The sequence below is a fragment of the Varanus komodoensis genome, unplaced genomic scaffold (genome assembly GCF_004798865.1).
Source record: "Varanus komodoensis strain SLA01 unplaced genomic scaffold, ASM479886v1 scaffold18_3, whole genome shotgun sequence".
NCBI lineage: Eukaryota > Metazoa > Chordata > Lepidosauria > Squamata > Varanidae > Varanus > Varanus komodoensis.
The window spans coordinates 12,772,806-12,794,021 of NW_025335549.1; the positions used below are offsets into that span (position 1 = coordinate 12,772,806).

The 21,216-nt window shown below is 44.7% G+C and overlaps 2 protein-coding genes across 3 annotated transcripts; both read right to left on the reverse strand.

The window, feature by feature from the left end:
- Positions 1–3,044: 3,044 nt before the first annotated feature.
- LOC123022033 (putative P2Y purinoceptor 10) lies at positions 3,045–7,367 on the reverse strand. Of its 2 annotated transcripts, XM_044427413.1 has the most exons (3): positions 7,210–7,367; positions 5,083–5,254; positions 3,045–4,519 (listed from the first exon to the last, which is right to left on the reverse strand). In XM_044427413.1, exon 3 carries the CDS (start codon positions 4,464–4,466, stop codon positions 3,414–3,416), a length of 1,053 nt encoding a protein of 350 aa, XP_044283348.1. In that variant the 5' UTR covers positions 4,467–4,519; positions 5,083–5,254; positions 7,210–7,367; the 3' UTR covers positions 3,045–3,413. The 2 variants fall into 2 exon arrangements, with proteins under 2 accessions (XP_044283348.1, XP_044283349.1); XM_044427414.1 differs by lacking the exon at positions 5,083–5,254.
- A 4,514-nt stretch (positions 7,368–11,881) lies between these two features.
- On the reverse strand, positions 11,882–20,526 carry LOC123022112 (putative P2Y purinoceptor 10). Its single transcript, XM_044427535.1, has 2 exons — positions 20,209–20,526; positions 11,882–15,199 (listed from the first exon to the last, which is right to left on the reverse strand). The coding sequence occupies exons 1-2, from the start codon at positions 20,211–20,213 to the stop codon at positions 14,134–14,136; spliced, it is 1,071 nt and encodes a 356-aa protein (XP_044283470.1). The 5' UTR covers positions 20,214–20,526; the 3' UTR covers positions 11,882–14,133.
- Positions 20,527–21,216: the final 690 nt, after the last annotated feature.

Sequence of the window (21,216 nt, forward strand, 5' to 3'; positions counted from 1 at the left end):
AGAAGCGCTCAATCTCACCTTATCCTTTTTGATATCATTTATTCTGATTTTATTAATGTCTCTGTTTCCGGAAAGGTGTCTGGACAGGATGTGTAACTGGAAAGGGAGGATATACATAAATAATTAGAAATAAATGTGTTGCTGAGTGCAATATTCCTCCTGATATGAATGTATTTTGCTGTTTTGCTACTCTTACTTTTATGCCAGACCTTTTGAAACCTGAGCTCTCATCTCTTGGAATGATTCCTACAAACGAAAATGCACTCACCTACCATAGAGGAGAGAAAATGGCCTTGTTGGAGGTAAGGAAGCACTTCCAGCCCATCTCTTGTTTGAATGATCCATTGCAATGACCTGTTCCCCCACTAGGTGCATCTACCTGAAGCTGAAGCCCTCATGAAAATACCATGAATGACCCTTCAGTAGCACCTAGGGGCAGAATTCAGCACTGCATCCAAATATTCAAACATCTTGAAGGGAAGAGAAGGAGAGGGAGAAATCATTTAGGCATTCCAGAAAAGATGCACTTTTAAGTAAGTAATTATGCAAGACTTCCAAGCTGGATTTCAGAAAGAGGCACTGGAGTTTATATTGCAAATATACATTGGCTACTGCAATACAGCAAAGAATTCCAGAAAGAGATCAGTCTATGCTCTATAGATTACAGCAAAGGCTTTGACTGTGTGGATCATGAGAAGCTATAGATATTCTTGAAAGAAATGGGGGTGCCTCGGCATTGATTGTCCTGAAGCAGAACCCGTATCACAGACAAAAAGCTGCTGTTAAGACAGAAAATGTAAGAACAGAATGTGCCTCAGATTAGGATGTATTTGATCTCCCTATCTGTTCATTCTGTACACAGAACACATCATACGGAAAGTGGGATTAGAATCAGAGGAAGGAGTGCAAATCGAAGGGGAAATTATCATTAATTTAAGATATGCAGATGATACCATTGCACTGGCAGCAACGACTTGAAACAACTCCTGGTGAAAGTGAAAAAAGAAAGCACAAAAGCAGGACTGTAGCTGAACATTAAGAAAAAAATCACTTCCACAGAAGAATTGCAGAACTTTACTGTTAATAATGAAGAAATCAAAATTGTGCAAGATTTTGTACACCAATTCAAAGGGAGACTGCAGTCAGGAAACTAGAAGAATATTGATATATGGAAGGGCAGCAATGAAGCACTAGAAAAGATAAATGTATCTTTCTTAAATGTAAGAATGTTTTGTGGAAACCAAGGCCAGGATTATCCAGACTACTGTATTCCCAATCACAATGTATGAATGTGAAAGTTGGACAGAGAAGAAAGCTGACAGGAAGAACATTGATGTGTTTGAAACATGGTGCTGCAGGAGAGCTGTGTAAATACCCTGGACAGAAGAAACAGAAGTCCTGGATCAGAAAAAGCCAGAGATTTCCCTAGAAGCAAAAACGGCCAAACTGAGGTTGTCCTAGTTTGTCCGTCCTACATCATGAGAAGGCACAACTCCCTGGTGAAGACAAGCATGTTAGGAAAAGTTGGAGGCAGAAGACGAAAGGGAAGACTGAATATGAGATGGACGGACTCCATCAAGGAAACCACAGCCTTGCCCCTGGGACAGCTGAATGGCTCAATGACACATAACTACAACAGGAAGCGCTTGGTGAGCAGAATCCGGGAACTAACTTCATGTGCTCGTTTTGTAAATGGACTCTCTGACGGTTTTTGCATCGAGAGCTTTTCTGCACAAAACGTTTCTGCGGCACTTGTCATTCCTTAGTCATGGTTGCTCACGAGTTCTCTTGGTGACAGCGTGACCCTCCAGTTTTGCTTCCCTCTTTGAAGAGCACTTTTGCAGGGCGTGTGTGGGCAGGGAAAGTGGAATATCTGAAAAAGCAAATGCATTTTCCTATGTGTGAGATGGCATTATAGCAGCACACTGCTTAGGGGGCAGAAAAGCGGGCAAGAACAAGCTCGGGGTGTGCAGCTTGGGTTTAAGTTCTGCAAGGAAGCCAAAGGTAGATTCAGGGAGTCATGCAGGGCTCCCCAAGTCAGATGCGTAGAAGCCCCACGCGCAGAGTCTAGCACGCATCCAGTGGCCAGAGCCAGGCATGGTGGTGCAGCTGCCGTTCGTGCTGAGCATTTTCTCTAGACAGCTCTTTTCTGCTGCCTAAATAAAGCACCAGGGAGTGAGAAAGAAGGCGGCTCCTTTGCCAGGAGGACGTGGTATATGTGGTTGGTGCCTTGCCGCTGCCTCCACACCCATCCTCCTCCCCTCTCAAGTGTATTTGTACTCTTGGTGAGGCGGCGGCCGGTGTAGCTCTTTCTATGTGGCTAGGAGGGGAGTGGGGCAAGAGCTTGGCTGTCACAGGACTTTGGTGCTGGGACCCCAAAGAAACCTATGACCACCCCCCCTGGACAAAGTTGGGAGGCCATGGGATTGCAGCCAGAGTGGATGATGATAGAGGAGGAGGAGGAGGAGGAGGAGGAGGATTTTTATTAATAAATTGCATTTCTATACCATCCATAACTGAAGCTATCTAGGAGGCTCACAACTTTAAGTCACCCTTCCAGATTTCAACCAGGCCTGACCCTGCTTAGCTTCCAGGATGAGGCAGGATCGAGCACTTCAGGCTTTAGAGAAATGGATTAACAGACTTATGGGGGGCGGGAGACTCTTTCTCATTAATGCCTGCCAAGAAAGAGTCATATGCAGTTGTTCAGCGAGAACTGGGAGCCAGGAGTCAAAAGCCAGAAGTCGTGGGTGGGCAGTCAGGCATGGGGTGCCTGCCTGCCTGCCTATCTAGCTATTTCATTATCTCGCTATCTAGCTATCACCCTCCCTCCCTCCCTCCCTCCCTGTCTGTCTGTCTGTCTGTCTGTCTGTCTGTCTGTCTATCTCCCTCCTTGTCTGTCTGTCTGTCTGTCTGTCTATCTATCTATCTATCTATCTATCTATCTATCTATCTATCTATCTATCTATCTCCAAAGTATCTTATTGATTACAACCATCCACACTGTAAAATCAAGTAAAAAAAGTGACTCAGCAAAAGCCACAAATCTTCCATTGGATAATATATAAACAGGCTGAACTCGCAGTCTGAAAAACCCCAACAACGTGTGTACTTTATGGACCTGCCTGGGTAAGGACATTTTATAAATGTTGGCCTTGCAGTTCCTAACACTTAAGGATTGGTTGTTATATCGAGTGATAAATTGGGAGCCAGCAGAGATTAATTGCTGCATGTGGAATGCTTGTATTTGCCAGCAACAACTCACACACAATACTTTTCAGAGGAATTGGTTCATGACTCGGGAGTCTTCAAATGCTAAGTGGCCAAGTGATGTGATTTCAAGTAAGTCCACCCATGCGTGACGTCTCCCTTCGCTAAGCGGACAAAGTCAGCTCCATGCTATTGCTTTCAGATCAGTGGCGCTGAAACGTCCAAAAATAAGTCCTTAGAACAGTTGTATTTCTCTCCTCTTCCTCACCAACTCTGGTCGCCCTGATCCTGCCTCTGTTCAGGATCCTGTTGATGAACGATCTCCAGATGTTGCCACCGGCAGACTGGAATAACCTTTCCTGAAACTCTGAAGTCGTGAAATAATAGAGAATCGGGTCCAAGCAGCAATTGAGGCTCGCAAGGCACAGAGAAACGGCATGGAAGCAAAGAATGTGGTGGCGTGTGGAACAGTCTGTGATGACGTCTTGCTTCACCATCATAAATACAGGGAAGTTGACATGGTAGGGCGTGAAGCATACGAAGAACACAGCCGCGCATCCGAGGATCATGCGCCACGCTCTCTGCTTCTCATTGGTGCGCTGCAAGGGAGTGTCAGACGCTTGCAGGGACTGTCGGATCTTCCACGTGCAGCACAGGATGATGGCAAGGGGCACCAGGAAGCCAGAGAGTTCTGCCACTGCCACCAAAGCGATGGAGGCTCCCTGGTTTAACTGCCTGACTCCGAGATCTGCAAAGCAGGTGTTGGTGTTGTTGGTTAAGCTCGAGCTCCTCAGCACCGGCAAGAGTAAGCAAGCGGCTCCTACCACGGCCCAAACAGCGGTGCTGATGGCTACGTCGTACCTGCACTTCCAGTTCTGGGCTCTGAAGGGGTGTAGCAAGAAGAGATACCTTTGGATGCTGATGCAGGTGAGAAAGCAGATGCCTGCGTACATGTTGAGGTATTTCAGGTAGAAACAGAACTGGCAGAGGAAGTTCCCGAAAAGCCAGGTGTGGTTGAGGTAGTAATGCATCCGTAAAGGCAAAGACAAGACGTGGGCCAGGTCGGCGGCAGCCAAGTTGATCATGAAAATGACTGCTCTTTTCTTCTTCGTGACGAAGTGCCACAAGACCCAGAGGGCAATACTGTTTCCGAGGAGGCCAGGGATGAAAATAATTATGTAAGTGGCTGCATACATGGAGGCCTGGAAGCCCATGGAATAGTCAGTGCAATTGGGTGATGAATTATGGTCCTGCATCTTGCTCAGATCGGGGGACTCCTTAAAGGTGACTGTGATTGAGCAGAAGGCCCCTGGAAAGAGAATGTTTAAAAATCATATCATCCCCATTTTAGAGGATTTCCATGCACAAAGACATAAGCATAGGACCAAAACAGACTGTTTTAAACTCATATATAGCAACTACATCTGTTTCTTCCCCATTTCACTGTAAAGTAGAGTGAAAATGGGAAAAAGCAGCCTCAGTCTAGATTGGGAGGAGTTCAAATCCCTCTACCTACCCACTAGGGCCCTGATCTGGGTCATTCCCTGCACTTCTCTGGAATAAAATCTAAAATAGGACAGAGTTGCTAGATACACATTTAAAATAACGTCTGTCTTGACCCACACAAGATAAAGATAAACCTTTAAATAAACTTACTCAGTACTGGATCAAAACTGTTCTGATACAAGAGGAAGGAAACTCAAGAGGCATATATGCATTTGCACCGTAATGAGCTTGAGGGTCACATCCCTGGGGCTTTCGCTTTTGCTACTGCATTGATGAACGCATAAGCAAGAGGAACTAAAGTCAAATATTTTCACCAGCCCAGTAACATCCTATTAATAACAAGGGTGGGGTGTACTGACAACTGACATTTTCTTGTATCTCCAGATGTGCTACTAATAAAACATCTTCCTCTTCTCAGATGACTCCAAGATGGTGTCGTCGTTTTCTATCGCACAGATTTGGTCATCAGAAAGCACTGGCGGAAGGGTGTTGAAGAGACATGAGTGCACAATTCATCTTTTGGAAAGGTGGTGTTCTTCTATCGAAAGATACAAATGGGGTAAATACGAGTGGAACCAAACTTGAGTCGAACCAGGCTTAGTCTACTTGTAAAGATTTAGATTTAGATACTGTTCTGATGGGTCAGTTCCCCACCAAAAGTGATAAAGGGGCCACAAGTCTGCATGATTTGGAAAACAATTGTCTACTGCACAAGCCACAGGGTGGATGGAAAGAAATCCGGTTTCCTTTGAATCTTCCACAGCATCCCTGCCTAAGTTCCTATTAGTCCTGTGCCCATGGCCAGCTCCCCGCCTGGGCCCCTGGGTCACTTGCTCCTAAATCTGATCCTGTACCAGATTAATTTTCACTCTCCGTGTTCAAAGTACGTTTAGTAAAAGAACAGAAGGCATTGCCCTCAAGTACTTGAGAGGCAAAGATTTTCCTAAGGAAAACTTCTTGAAGAAGCCAGTGAAAACGTGTCATTTGGCCTCAGTCCTGTTGTGGTGGGTCGTTTTCTTTTCTTTTTCTTTTTTTTTCCGCTCTCTTTTTTTTCTTTTTGCAATTTTGGTCTTATTTCCACTTTACAGATGCTTGTGGAGTCATAGACCAAGAGAAAGCTGCCACAGTACATTTGATTTTTCGACTCCACCCAGTTCTGGTGTTTTTTTATATTTCCATTTAAGCCCTATTCAAAAAGTAGTTTCAGGGCCAGTTTGCAACGCTTGAATGTGCTTTGTGCAAACGAACGCCTGTGCGCAACCCAGCCCGCCCTTTTTGGTGGCCGACGCAAAGCAGCGGCTGGGATCACATGCGCAAACGCGTTTCTCCGTCTCCCCCAGTGTGGTGCTCTCATGGCATGTTGGATTGCAGCTCCCAGAAATCTCGGCTTTCATGCTCAATGGCCATGGAGGCCAGTGGGTGTAGTGGTTAGAGAGCTGAACTGAGCATTGGGTGATCCAGGCCCTAATCCCCCCTTGACTATAGAGCTCACTGGGTGACTTTGGGCTCGTCGCTGGCTCTCAGCCTAACCTACGTCACAGGGTTGTTGTGAAGTTAAAATGGAGAAGTGGAGGACCATGTATACTTCTTGCAAGAGGAAGAGTCGTGGGATATAAATGGAATTATAAATAAAATAAAGTCAAATAGACAACAATGGAGTTAAAGCCAGTGTCCCATCCTCTGGCAGGGTTGCTTCAAGCTCAGATGCTCGGGATGGGGTTCAAATCCACTCCTTTGGAGGCACCAAACTGGCCCATGGGGCCTCCCACCCCCTGCCCCACTCTGCAAGGGTGGTGTGCCTCACTTGAGGCTCATTTGCCATCAGTGTGAGCTTTAAGAGCTCCCCCCCCCACCCCGCCATGGAAACCAAGGCAGCGAATTCATTCATTCATTCATTCTTGCACCAACATCTCTAGTGGAAATGATAATTCAACACATCAGAAGTTGTGCCCCATCACTGAAGTGAGCTTTAAAGAAATATCACTAGCTAATAGCAGACCCAAACTGAAAGGAATAAATGAAGTAAATACCAATAATTCTCTAATACCAGCTAAACAGGGAAAATAAAAATGGTTTATCTCCCATTGAAACAGAATGTCTTTCTCTTATTTTATGAAATAGTTTTGGGTAAAAACTTCATATTTCTTATAAAGAAATAAATTGCATTGCATGCCAGTAATAAAAATATTAAATATTGCTGGTTATAAATATATGACCATCAATGCTAGAGCAGAATATTTTCCGGGAGAAAGAAATGTCTAGCCAAGCACTTTCTCCCTTTACCAACATCCTATCAATTACAGATACTCCTTCAGAAGTAAACACCACTGAATTCAATAACACTTCCTTCACAAATATATTCTCAGGACACTGGTTTATCGGCTGACCCTAACCATGTCTATATTGAAATAATGGCCCAAGATTTCTCTGTTTCCATTAAATACAGTCGGTGTTTCTAGTCTTCATTTTGCTGAGAGAAAGAACTGGCCTTACCTCACTGCAGTTTCCATTCTTCGAACTCTGGATAACCAAGAAACAAAAGTGACAAGAAGAGAAATAAAGCATCTTTCAGCTCCACTGTTACCCATTTCTGTTTCAGCTTTTTCACTGCACCATCCCAGCCTCCTTATAGTAAAGCAGCTCTTTAAACCGTCTTTGAGAACTCTTCAGAAGCATCCATCTGAAAATGGGAGGTATGATTGTATGAAAGGAAATCCTGTATCTTACTTTTCTTCCTCTCTTAAAAAACAACAAAAAAAGCTCTCATAGCCGCAGCTGCTGGAGTAGAAGCAAACTCAACAGATTACATCACTGGGATTGGTTAGCTCTGCAAGGAGCTGCTAGGCACTGAGTGCATTTGCTTTGCCAGTGTTCAGTGTTATTTATTATTATTATTTATTAAAACATTTTTATGCCGCCCCATTCGTTGAAGCCTCAGGGCGGCTTACAACAATAAATTAAAACCACATAAATTAAAATATACACATTAAAATAATAATAATAATTTAAAATACACACACACACACACACACAATATAAAATAAGCCACCCTGGCCAGATAAAATTCAATAGTATTAACATTTAAAATGCTGCTTAAGTGTGTTCCACCTCTTTGCATGCCTGCCTGACTTTGTATCTTATCTCCATTTCCCCATTAGAAGGTTGAGGTTGTGTGGCAATGGCCACAAGTTCTGTGACCCAAAAGTTCACCTCTCAGATCAGTCAAAGTAGGATGGGACTTCTTGATTAGCACAAACAGCAATTGGTCACCTCCACTCAGTTTTCTCTGAATTCTCAACGGATCAAACTGTATGCTCCATTTGTTTTGAACATTGAGAGTTTCTACATCTTCTGCTTGGTTCATAATGAATTTTGAGAGTTTTTGTTTGGGTTCCTATGAAATTCATATGATTTGCATGTTTCTCCCAATGCATGCAGTTTTGTATGCATTTTAGCCTAGCATACATATTTTGCAAGCCATTTGCTAATATAATGCTATTTGAAACAGAAGCTGAATGGAGACCTCCACTGCAAAAATTTCAGAGCTTGTGAATTTCAAAGGATGTGGGTTTCAGATCATACAGTGTTTCAAAAGTGCAAAATTAGGTTAGTTCACATTAAAATAGAAACTTGCTCTTTCCTTCATGCATAATTGCAAGCTATCTCGTGTACACACATATAATATAGTCACAGTATAAAATAGGCACACCCACCCACATGGATCAACACAGCTGCCTGTCCCTAGAGAGGCTGGCATAGTGGCTTGGTTCAGACAAACCAATAACTTACATTTGAAGGCTGAGTATGAGTTGTTGAACTTTGAATGTTGTTGAAATATAGGCTATGTTTCTCAACACAGTTGGAAGATAACAAACTGTGGTAATAATAACCAACCCGCAGTTCACAACCTAACAACAAACCATGGGTTCTATTCATGGATTGTTTATGGCTAACAACCCATGGCTTGTTAGCAGAGCTGGGTTCAAACAGCATGATAACCCATGTTCCCATAATAACCCAATTTTTAACAGCAACCTGCATTTGAATAATGACCCATACTAAATCCTTAGCTGTGGGTGATCACCCACAGGTGATCACCTGGATGGGCAGGGCGTATTAAGGGCCTGGACGTCCTTCACCACCAAGAAGGTGCTGATGGTTCACCACACGCGGTTCTGTCTGTTCTCCTTTCTAACCCTGGCAGGCAGTTCCTAAACAACTTTAGCCGTTTGCTCTGCAGATGAAAGAGCATTGTTTCATATCTCTTGATGCAAGCTGTCAATGGAGGCAGGGATGTGCTATGAAGTGGGGAATATCCAGGTGGGCAATGGAGAACCCTCACAGACACGCTAAAGATAATGAAACTAGATGAATAAGGACACAGTCCTGTGACTTCCCAAGATTGTCTTGGGGGGGCGTAGGATTCTTTGGAACACGAAGGGCTGAGCCCCTTCCCATGCTCCTTACAGCTGAACAGAAAGAACTGTGCCAGTCACAAATGCCTCTTGGCGAAGGAGGGAAGGGGTGTGATGGGGAAGCAGGGAGGGGAGGAGGCTGGCGCCATTTCCTGACGGTGCACCAGCTTCCTTCCCTCCCCACCCCTGGTGTTTTATCCAGACAGCCAAAACCAGCCATCTGGAAAAAACACACAAGGCCAAGTCTGGTGGTAGAGAAAGTCACTGCCATGGCTCAGTCTGGGCAGGACAAGGATGTCAGCCTCTGAATTTGGAGGCTTACATGAATCAAGGGCAGAGGTGACAGGACTACACCCTAGATAGATATATATGCAGAGTGCAAAAGCACGAACTAAAGGGGACTGGTGCAATAGTTCAAGAAGCAAGGATTCAGGTTTGCAGAACTTGTTCCATCCTAAAAGTCACCCTATAGAGTATGTGTGTGCGCGCATTTGTATATAATCAATCAATCAATCAATCAGTGTGTTGTATGCTGTAGTTAGGGTTGCTTTGTCATTTTGTTTTTTGTAAGTCGTGCAGAGACGTAATATTGGGACGGCATATAAACATTTTAAATAAATAAATATACTAGAACTGCAAGGTAAGCACAAGCAGTGACCTGAGCAATGGGCCAACAGCCAAGGGCCCAACAGCATGGACGGTTTTCTCTGCCATAAAATGTGGTTATGGGGGCTCCCACCTGTGGCACAAGAGCCTTCCTAATTCCATCGCCACCAGCCCGCTGATGCCAAGGGTTGCATCCTTGCAGGCTGGAAGAGCAGGTGGTCCCACGCATGCTGGTGAAGCCAGAATGACCCGGAGCTTTTGGAGAGGAGTGGCAGAGACTGCCGCCAGTTTTGGAGCGTCCTCTGGGTTGCTCGTGTTTGATGCTTGGGAAGCTTTTGCCCAGTTATTGAGTGAGTTAGCCTGCAGATGTTTTGGACTACAGCACCATAATCCTTGGCTGGTGGCCATGTTGGCTGGGGCTGATCGGTTGAAATATCAGGCTGTTTGCTCTGTCATGCATGCACACATCAAGAAAGGACAGATACCGATCAGGAAGTGGAACCCACAACAGCAGGGGACACTCCTCCTCAGTGACCCAGTCAGCCAGCCAGCCTGCCCTCCCATTTCCCCTTTCCACATTTATTTATGTAAAGCTGTTGTATCCCACGCTCCACAGTGTCTCAGAATACACGAGTTCCATCCCCTTTTAAAACAGTCGTGAGACATTTTGGGCCTAGTTAATCTGTCCAGTCCTCTTAAGGTTGATTTTGGGTTGTCGCTTCTTCTCACTCCTTAGCACATTTTTTGTTCCCTGTGTATTTTTGTTCCCTGTGTATTTTTGTTCTTCCAAAGGTCCTAGCTTGCTCCTAGCTTGTGGATACCTCCCTCTTGCGTGAGGATGACTCCACTTGGGCTGCATAAGGCTTGTCACTCGGGCAGTTGCTGTTATTATAGAATAACAGCACATGGTGAGTTAGAAATAGAAAAAAGAACAGGACCAAATATAAAAGAATGGCTAAACTGTTCCCAGAATTTACCCAGATCATTAAACTGAAACTTTGTAGATTCCAGGAAGTCAGGCTCAGGGAAAGAAAAGCAAAACTAGCGTTTGCTTTTTTTTTTTTTTGGTAATCTGTTGAATTGGTGGAAATTTTTGTGTCCTAAAGGTGTGTATGGGGGGGGGGGCTATACATTTAATTTCGTTCTTATTTTTCACTTAATGTTTCGTAAGATAGAAAACATACCATTTTGAATACATTCTTTTGCTAATACTGCTGCATTGGGCTTAATTCGTGAATCTATACGTAAATCTTACCGTTACATGTAGCATACTAATTCCAGTGGCAGTATACATTTAAAGTGCTTTCTGTTTGGTATCAGGCTTGGTCTGAACAGCAAGGTTTTACCAGTTCCATCGTGTTTCCTGGCTCTTATGCCATGGGATTTTGCACACAAGGTTGTTAATCACTGTATCTATTTTTGGCTCCGGCAGAGCATTGAGATCCAAGCTCAGTTCTCACTTCTTCTTTTCCTGCTTTTCTGCTACATCACCGCTAGGTGGGGCTCTGCGACACCAGAACAACAGGAGAAACAGTGCAACTCGCCTGTCCTATTGTAGTACCCTATTTTCCCTGTTCTAAGACAGAAACCTACATAAACCCCCATGTGCAAAGGATCCCAAGCACACAATAAAAGTTCCATGTGGAAAAGTTTCTGCCCCACTTCTGACATCCCTCAGTGGCTGGTGCTAAGAAGAGGAGTGCAAGGGACAAGTGTACCTGCTTTCCATCTATGCCTCCATCCACTTGTGCTAGTTTTAGCATTAATAGTAATCCATTTAAAAGAATAGTGATAGCAATAAAAACGCATCCTAAAACTAGATTCTCGCCTTATTTCCCCCTAATGTCAGAATTAATGCTCTTAAGCTTCTCATACCGTTTGACTTTTCTTTTTTAAAAAAATGCCTGCAGCTACAGAATCATGCTTGTCTTTCTCTTTTTTTGTAGGGGCTTATAGGCAAGAAGGGAACTGTATCCTGTTGAAAATCAGCAGTTAAAAATAATCAACAGGATGCACCTGAATGTATAAAAAAGTTCTTATGGTTTTTGAGAAGAAAAGAAGAATAAATTTGAAAGCACAAGTAGAAAATTACATAATTCACAGGGGAATGGCAGGTACTTTTCACGGAATATATTACACATATGTAGGTTTAGATCACATTATTAACATACAGAATTTATTTTTACAAAATGTCCATTTTGCCTACAACTAGACAAGACGTAAAAAGAAAGTATTAGCAATAGGTAAGGGGGCTGGGGAGTCGATTTCCGCAAAACTCGCTCAAGCTGCCCACACTCAAGTCGTGCTGGACTAAAAGTTTGATTTTCTCTACCTGGTGAATGATGGGAGTTCCAGCTCTATAGATCTGGGAGGGCACCAGGATGGGATGTGTGTTTAGCTATGGTGTGAACAGTGAAGACTGATATACTTGTCTACTCAGACTTCAGGAGGCAAGTGGGAAAACCTCTGTCCAGTCTGGGACCAGTGGGCAGAGTCCCCTTCTCCACAATCTGCTGGCCTGCTCCATTCTGGAGGAAGGCTGCCCCTCGTCTCCTGCTCCTGCCCAAAGCGCCAGGCTCCCGTGGACCTTGTGCGTGTCCAGCTGGCAAGCAGGCAGCCTAGGGGCTCGCTAAGGACTGCAGGGAGGGAGAGCAGGTTGGCCAGGCTGGGGCAGCTTGGAGTCCCACCCACAGGTAGCAGCACCTGGACGGCAGCCTGAGCCAGGCACGCCGGTCCCCATCAATGTCTCCTCCATTCTGGTGAGATCTACTGTGGTTTTGTTTGTTTTAAGTAGTTGCAGTTTCTAAATGTGCACCAACACATACGTATCGGTGCTAGCGCATAGAGAGCTGTGTGTGCGTGTGTGTACAAGCACTTCACATGAATCCAGGTCTTCTCGGTCCTTTTTAAAATCATGCATTCTCTCTTTTTTGGCAATCCTAAGATGCCACCCGAAAGCGAACCCAGCCCTTTAACCTACCACCAAGGCTGCACCTGAGCACAGCACTGGGAATTAGTGGGGCAACTTGGATTAATATCCCCTCCCAGAGGGAGAAAACAGCTTGCTTAGCCATTGCAACACAAACAGAAGAAAAAAATCTTGTGGCACTTGAAGGACTAAGCCATTCATGATGGCATCAGCAAAAGTCTTAGTTTTAATGATGAAGAAGAGGAGGAGCAAACCGGGGTGGGGGGGTGGGGTTGTCCGGGAGCTCATGGTCCATCAGCTACCACCCAACAATGGCCCCAGTTATATGCATGTATATCTGCCAACATAGGAAAACACGTCCTATGAAGCCCATGAAAACTTGTGTCATAGGGAAGCCGCACTCACAAGTCTTACCCTGCCCCAAGGCACGGCTATTTTCACTTATTCAAAGACTATAGTCAACAGTTCAATGGCACCAGATTCGGCTTGTTCACCCACAAGTTTTGCAAATACTTTGGAAAGTAATTACTTCTCTTCACCAACAGAGGGCAGGAGCAGCCAAGATAAGATGCATTTGCACAAATAAGAGCAGAGTATAATCTGTGACCTTGATCATGAGGTGAGAAGGAATCAAGTCCAGTTCTCGTATTTCGAGGGCACACGGCTTTTCAGAAGTCCCGTCAGCGCCGTGTGTTCCGCTCTAAGCTTCGTGGGTCCAGGCTTCAGCCAGAACATCATGAGATGGGATGGAACTTACAGCAAGAGCTTCGCTTGGGAGCCGATGGCAAAATGCCAAAACTCCAAGGGCTTTTAAGAGGAGATGCATGCCTTCCTCACTCCTTGAGGAAGGGCTTGCACGGTGATCCCCAGCCCCTTTCTTGGGTTCTTATGGCCAGAGCATTGGCAATGGTCCTTTTTCACTACAATCTACGGAAGGTCCCAAGTTCAGGCCCTGCCATTTCCAGGCAAGTCTGGGAGAGACTGGCTGAAGCTTCTCCAACACCAAAGCTTCACTCAGAGTGGGGCAAGAATGCAGAACCTCGGGTCTAGCTTCTTTCAGAGTGGATCACGAATGCAGAACCTCGGTTCTAGAGGTTCAAATACAGCATAGCAGGTGTCCCAATCCAGACCTCTAGTGTCCCCCAAAGGGTCATACACTCTTCCTTTAGTCCGACTGCTTTCCCCAAGTACCAATCCCTCAGTTTTTCCCTGGGTTTTGTACATTTCCTTATTCTTAAAGAATGGAATGCCTCTCATAAGCCTTAACTGCTGTCAGTAAGAGCTTTGAGTTATAATATGTTGATAGTTTTGGTAATTTTGGCCCTGCCCTGTTACCTTCAGAGCAAAGGTTGCTGGAATGCACCTCTTAAGAGCTTCTCCCAGCCTAAGGACTGAAAGCCATTCATGGCCTGCCCTGGCCAGTGGTCTGACTTGGAGCAGGACAACTCCATTCCTATGATTCGCCAACTAATTTGAAGTCCAACGCATTTCCTCCTTAACAGAAGAGGCACTTTCCTTGCTCATCAAACGACTCCTGATGGCCAAACTGCTGTGCCTCGACATCTGATTCTGAAATTCGGATGTGGTAAAGAAATACAGGATTGGATCCAAGCAACAGTTGAAGCTCGCAAGGCTTAAACAAAATGGGTGGATGTACAAGATGCTCTGTCTTATGGCACAGTTTTTGATCAGCCTCTCTTTTACCAACATGAAGAAGAAAAACATGATGTGATAAGGCGTGAAGCACACCAAGAACACGATGGCACACGATGCTACCATCCGTAACGCCTTCTGCTTCTCAGTGGCATTCTGCAATGGGTTTGGGCATTCCTGAAGTGAAGCCTTCGTTTTCTTGGTGCAATAGACGATGATGACCAGGGGGAGCAAGAACCCGACAACTTCAGCCACCATCACCAGCAGGATGGAGTTGGTCTCGCTGCCAATCTTGTTGATGCTGAGCTCCGTGAAGCACTTCTCAGGGCTATTAAAAGTCCTGAACAAGAGGAAGAGTGAGCAGGCAGCTCCAACGAAGATCCACACGACAACACAGATGGCCACGTCATACCTCTGTTTCCAGTCTTTGGCCCTGAACGGGTAGAGGAGGAAGATGCATCTTTGCACGCTGATGCAAGTAAGGAAGCAAATGCTGGCATACATGTTGAGATACTTCAGGTAGAAACAGAACTGGCAAAGGAACGTCCCAAATGGCCATCTGTAGTTAATGTAGTAATATATCCGCAGAGGCAACGAGAGCACATGAGCGAGGTCAGCGGTGGCCAAGTTCACCATGAAGATGATGGTTTTGTTGTGCTTTCTTACGAAGCGGTAGAGCACCCAGAGAGCCATGCTGTTCATTAGGATTCCTGGGATGAAGATGAGCGTATAGGCAGCTGCATACAGAGAATGCTGGAAGTCTGCTCCGGGCTCGGAGCAGTTGTCTGTTTCACCAGTGCTCTGCATCACCCATGTAGCTGAACTCCCATTCAGGGATCGGTCAACTGAAGGGGTCACTCCCTTGGAATGGTTATGTATCCTGCAAAAAGCAAACAACTGGCATAAGGTTTGTGCTTTCAATGATGTTAAAATGCATAGGATTGGATCCAGATCTGGTCATGATCCGAGTAGACCAGGGGTGCAGACACTTAGACCTGCAGGCAGATTCAGCCTTCTTGGGATTCCAATCCAGGCCTCTAGAGTTTTCCAGAACTTGCATTCCTTTCCCTAGATCCACTCCTTATCTGGATGACTTTGGTTTGGTGGTTTCCCAGCTTTTGGGCACATTCTCCTTCCATCCCCATAGGCTGAAATGCCCCTCTAGAGTCTTAATTCACAGTAAGAGCAAGTATTTTTGTCCCTGATCCTTTTTTTTCCCCACACTCACCAATGAAATGACTCTTACAATTTTCTTGGAAATGGAATTGGGCTGTCCAGCTGACCTAATTTCTGCATTCCGCCCCCCCCCCCCGAAGCAAACCCATTGAAATCAATAATTCCCATGACTAATTTAAGTCCCATTGCTTTCAATGCATCTCCTGGAAGAATGATTAATTCTGCAAACAGCCCCTTATGAGTTGATTTGAATATTTATTTCTTGCCTTCCTGTCCTGTCACAGGGGCATCCAGGTTAAAATACCAACAAAGTATCACTTATCTCCACAGGGTTTATGTCTTATTTGTGTGTCCAGGATTACTTATTTACGTATTTACTTTTCTATACACCCAACATCCAAAGTTACCTGGAAAGTTTTCAACTATTAAAACTAAAGAATACTACACAAAAATTCAAATCGAGAGTGCAAAATAGTAGAAACCCAGTAAAACTAGCAACAATGAAATATTCTAAAATATAGTAACAGATTTAAAACAGTTAAAACAACTGGGGAAATATGAAGGTTGTCACCTACCACCAGAAAAAGCACAAGGTTGGTGCCAGGCAGGCCTCCTTAGGAAGCTTATTCCACAACTGGAGTGCCACCACAGAAAAGACCTTCTTGGTAGCCTGCCATTGGACTTCCTTTGGCAGGAGCTCCTGAGGAAGACGTCTGAGGACAATATTATGGTCTGGACAGGTATATACGGGAGGAGAAGATCCTTCAGATAACCTGGCCCAAGCTGTCTGGGACTTTATTAATAGCAACACTTTAAACTGGGCCCAATCATGGGCTGGCAGACAGTTTAGAAAGTAAAAACTAGCCTAATATCACTTTCGCCCATCCCCATTGGCAATGTCCCTGCCCAGTCAGCTCATACACCTCTTTGCTCCTGCTGAAATTTTCACTCTTAATGGTTATGCCAATCCTCCCCAAGACAGCATCCTCCAATTATGTTGAATATCAGTTCCCATGATCCCCAGACATCATTGCAAATGATCAGGAATGGTGGGAATTGTGGACCAAAACACTGGGAGGTCATCAGGATGGGAAAAGCAATTCTATGCAAATCAAATATGCAACTATATCTTCACCTCTAACATGGCAGAAATGGACAGGGAGCCTTTTTTTTTTTTTTTTTTTTTTTGGCATGAAACCTTTATCGGGAGCTTGGTGGGGTGCTGATAATTAACAGAATCAAAGCAGGCATGGAGAGGGTGAACTAGCTTCCCTTGCAGTCTTCACTAACGGCTTCTTTTCCATGCAGAGGAAATCCCCCATAAGGTGGCAAAATGGAAAAACCCCAATGCAAAGCAAGTAACAGCTTGAGTAGAAGGATCGCTCAGAGGGGAAGGAAGTGACCCACCCACATCATCAGCCTGCATCAGAAAACCAACACCGTGCAGCTCAGTCGCACATCTGCATTAACAACAGCTGCCCTTGCAGAAGTGAAAGCTGAGATAGGGGCTTCCAGGGCCAGCCCTTGTCCAGCCCTCCTCCCTCAGCCTAGGATAACGAGCCATTAAAGTAGGGGTGGTGAACTGCAGACCTCCAGGCTGCCCTAGAGGTCTCATCTCGCCCGCTGGCTCACTTTCTCAGGTGCTTCTGCCTCTTCTTTGGCCCTGCTGCAGCGTCAAGTGGTCTGCAGGACTGATCCAGCCACCACTGTGGGAAAATGCAGTGTGGCGAACGTGGGTGGATGCACCCGCAAGCCCAAGCACAAACCATGGTGGTTGGACGGCATCTTTCCGAATGATGCAACTTCACTCTGCAGCCGAGCCTCAGAGCTCACACATGGGCAGGCCTCCCTTGCTGTCTTGTTCTCCTGGTGGTGGTAGAATGTGGGGGGGGGGGGCAGTGGTGAAGAGGAGGCGCAAGTCCAGGGGCTCTTGTCCTTAGACCCTGCTGTTGTGTGGGTCCAGTCTATTCATGCACAGGTTCAACTGTTCAATGGATACATCAGCACTAAGCTTCTAATCACCCATTTTCATCTAGGAACAAGCTGCCTACAGAGGTGGTGGATTGTCCCACACTAGAGACATTCAAAAAGAAACCAGACAGCCGTCTGAGTGGGGTGGGGTAAATTGGTGTCCTGAAACAGCAGTGGGGTGGACCCGATGGTCTTCCTGGCCCCGTCCAACTCTACTATTCTATGATTCTATGTTTGTCCAGATTCTCCTAGCATTAACCTGATGCAGCTCTCTCCACCAGTTGCTTCTGGGTGCACTTCCAATCACTGTCCAATTTTACAATCACTGTTCAATTTGCCCAAACAGGAAAAGGATGGAAAGTGAATAAAAGGAAAGGCAAAATTGCACAACAATCAAGTATCTTTCAAAGTTGTACAACTTTTCCTTATACACGAAAGCATGAAAGCACACATTTTAAACAAGCCCCGCTGCTTCTAATTGCTCTTTCTTTGAGATTTGTCCACTTTTTGAATGCAAGTGTATGTTTGAGGGTTTGTGAACAAATTCAAAGAACTCGTTCCCCTGGTCATGTGCCATTCAGGTTTGTAAACGGGGCAATAGCCAACTCTCATATGAGTGCAGACGAAATGCGTGCACGTTCTTAAAGACATGCCAGGATGGATCGCCTCTGTTGCCTTCCCACAGTCCTGTGGATTATACCAGTGTTCCTCCACCAACGGCCATGATCCAAATTGCTCCCATTTTGCTTCCTAGCCTCATGCATAATGATCAGTACAGGAAGCTGTTTTTCAAGTGGCCGATTGAAAGCTTTATTTTTAAAATCAGTGCCAGGCGATCTTCCATTTCTCATCTTCTGTGCCCTTGCCTGCCCTTGTCACATGGACTTAATCACAGGCCAGATCATCAGAAGTTCCAGAGTTTGCATCTTAGACATCACCAAGTGGGAGGGCTCCAGTGCTGCAGGGTAACATGCCCTGGCGGTGGCTTAACTCCTTTATGTGTCCCTTCACTTACAGGATCTCTAGCTGAAGTACCTGACAGAGGCATCCTTGCCTACAGGCAACACACTGAGTTTGTTGCTCCGTCAGTTTTTGCATTAAGTCTGGACTCAACATTGCTACAGCCAGGGTCTTGAACATGGAGCCCTTGGGCACCCCACCGGATTCCCTGTCGCTTCTGGTTTTTATTTTATTAAGATGTTTTAAAGTTTCAAAATTACTGGGAGGCTGGTGTGCCGCAAAACAAAGTGCTGCTCTTCAATACTGTCCTCGTTTGGGTTTCTAAGTGTTTTGGAGCTCAGACTCTGTAGGTTCTTTGCCACGTTAGGATCTCTGTTTCAACAGTTTGCATTCTCAAAAAAACTGTTTTGTGATGGTGCCCATGACAGTCTTTTCAGATTGTAAATCCTGCCACTAGGAGGTGCCCATTGCACAAGTCAGTAAATGGAAGCCATAGATTACCGCCACAATTAAAAGCGTCAAAACTGCAGCACAAGTTATTTAATAGTATTTTTTTGAGATGCAGCAGGGCAGGGTCGTTTGGATTTCACCAGTAATAATAATGCCTGTTTCATGCCATTTTCCATTTTTTGGTGGGTGGAGGGAGCAGAATAAACTGGATTTAGAGTCACCCTAAATATTTTAATAAATAATAAATTAATAATAAATTTTACAATTTATAATGTGGAATTATTTTATGTGAAAAGCAGGTGTGTGTGTGTGCGTGCATGTGCGCGCACACACAGAGAGAGATTGATTTTAGTTTGAAACCTTGGGGAACCTCTTCCAGCTAGCCAGGCATGTGCCTGTAATTACTTGGACAGGTACTAGCAGCTGTTCTACCCCCTTTTAATGTCAGAGGAAAGACTGGCTAGCTGGGTTTTCTGCTTCAATACAATTTTGGCAATTTAATCATCTCAGGAAGCAAGAATTAGAACCAAAATGTTGCTCCAGAAGCCCAGAGAAATTTCAATCAGAATTAGATTCCTCAATTAAAGATTCGGCTGGGTGGTGGAAGGTCGCGATGGGCACAGCCATGTCTCCGGAGCATCTTTGTTCCCATAAGGTTTGCCAAGTCGAGGGGGGTTGCTTGAGCTTCTCAAAGCACAAGGTATCTTGCCGGGTCTTAAAGATCTAAGATTTTAGCAGGTGCTCCTATTAAAGTTGCTGTAACATGGACATCTCATCATAAGATCTCAGGGTTGAAGGGTGCCTTGAGAGACTCTTGTCTGACTCTCTTCCAGGGCAGAAAATTCACTATTACAGCATCCTACTAGGAAAGAAGAGCCCTTCACTTTCCTACGGGCAGCCAGTTCACATGTCTAACAGCTTCTACTATCCAGACTTACTGCCTAAGTAAAGTCCAAAACCCTGTTCTTGCATTTTTAACACATCAGTTCAAGTCCTAACCTCTAGACCAACAGAGAACACAGGCTTATTCAGTGAATCAGTTCTTTAAAGAAGCAGGCAATGAATTCATGAATTGAGCAATGGGATTAATTACTCTCCGTAATTTCCAGAAAGCTCTTAGGATTCCTATTAGCAGCTTCTTGCTTTCAGATGCGTTTCAAGCACATGAATCTTTCGCCCAAACAGACCTCACTTAGCTGAAATACATTTTTAAAACAAAGCAACCAACAAGCCCCTCTTTCTTGCCACTGTTTGCTATGCAGAAAGAATCACTCGCAAGTCAGCGGGAAAAGCCTTTTTAGAGAGAGGTGCAAGGTGGTTGGAAAGCCTTACCTCATTGGGATGCTCAGACATCAGCAACAGTCTGTCCTGGGAAATTGCAATCTTCTGGTGGCACTGAGGCACCTGGCCGTCTTCACGTGGGCTTGGAACAGAAAGGAAAGCCAGCAGACAGGAGCTTGTTATCACTGCTGTACAGTCAGGTCATTTCAGGAAGTTAAAAAAAAGAGAAAGAAACAGAAGAGAAAAAAAAGCTCCTATTTGTCTGACAGTTTTACCACAAGTGCACTTGTACGCATTCCTGTCTAAGCCATGGCTTTGCTGAGGTAAAGGTCAAATAAGATCTCTCCAATAACCGTACATGTATACTAACTGAAGGGCCCCCAGAGTCCTCCTAGCTCTTGTTCTAGTCCCATATCAAGTGAAGTGCCCAGGAAGGGCCAGAAGAGAGTTCTTGTTGTATGCAAACACTTAATTTGCACATATTTAAATAATAAGATTTGTGGTGGGGTGTGTGTGCACGCGCGCACTTCCTCTACAATTGATTTTAGCTCACTTTAAAAGACAAAAGATGGCACTGATGTACATAAATGTTGATTTGGAGGTATATATGCAAATGTAGACCTAAGGGCTATCATTAAAACAGAAATATAATTCAAAAGATGTATTTGTTTCATTTATAGTTTGCCTTTTCCAGGGCAAAATGCCATTCAAGGTGGCTAACAAAAACAAAACCTTAATTAAAAGGGGTACATTGTATAAAATTAGCACAGGAACCACCAAATGTTGCCTTCCCTTTCTGGGCACAGCACAAAGTACTGTAATGAGCAACTCGAAACAAGCTGGTATAGGAAAACTGTTGAAAGGGTATATTATGGAACAGTGACTTGGCACACCCTGAATTAGTGAAAAGGCAGATGGTAAAGAATATTATTATTATTATTATTATTATTATTATTATTAGAACATTTCTATGCCACCCCTGGCCGAAGCCTTGGGGTGGCTTACAACACAATAAAATACAATACAATACAAAAATAACAATATAAAATTAAAATTAAT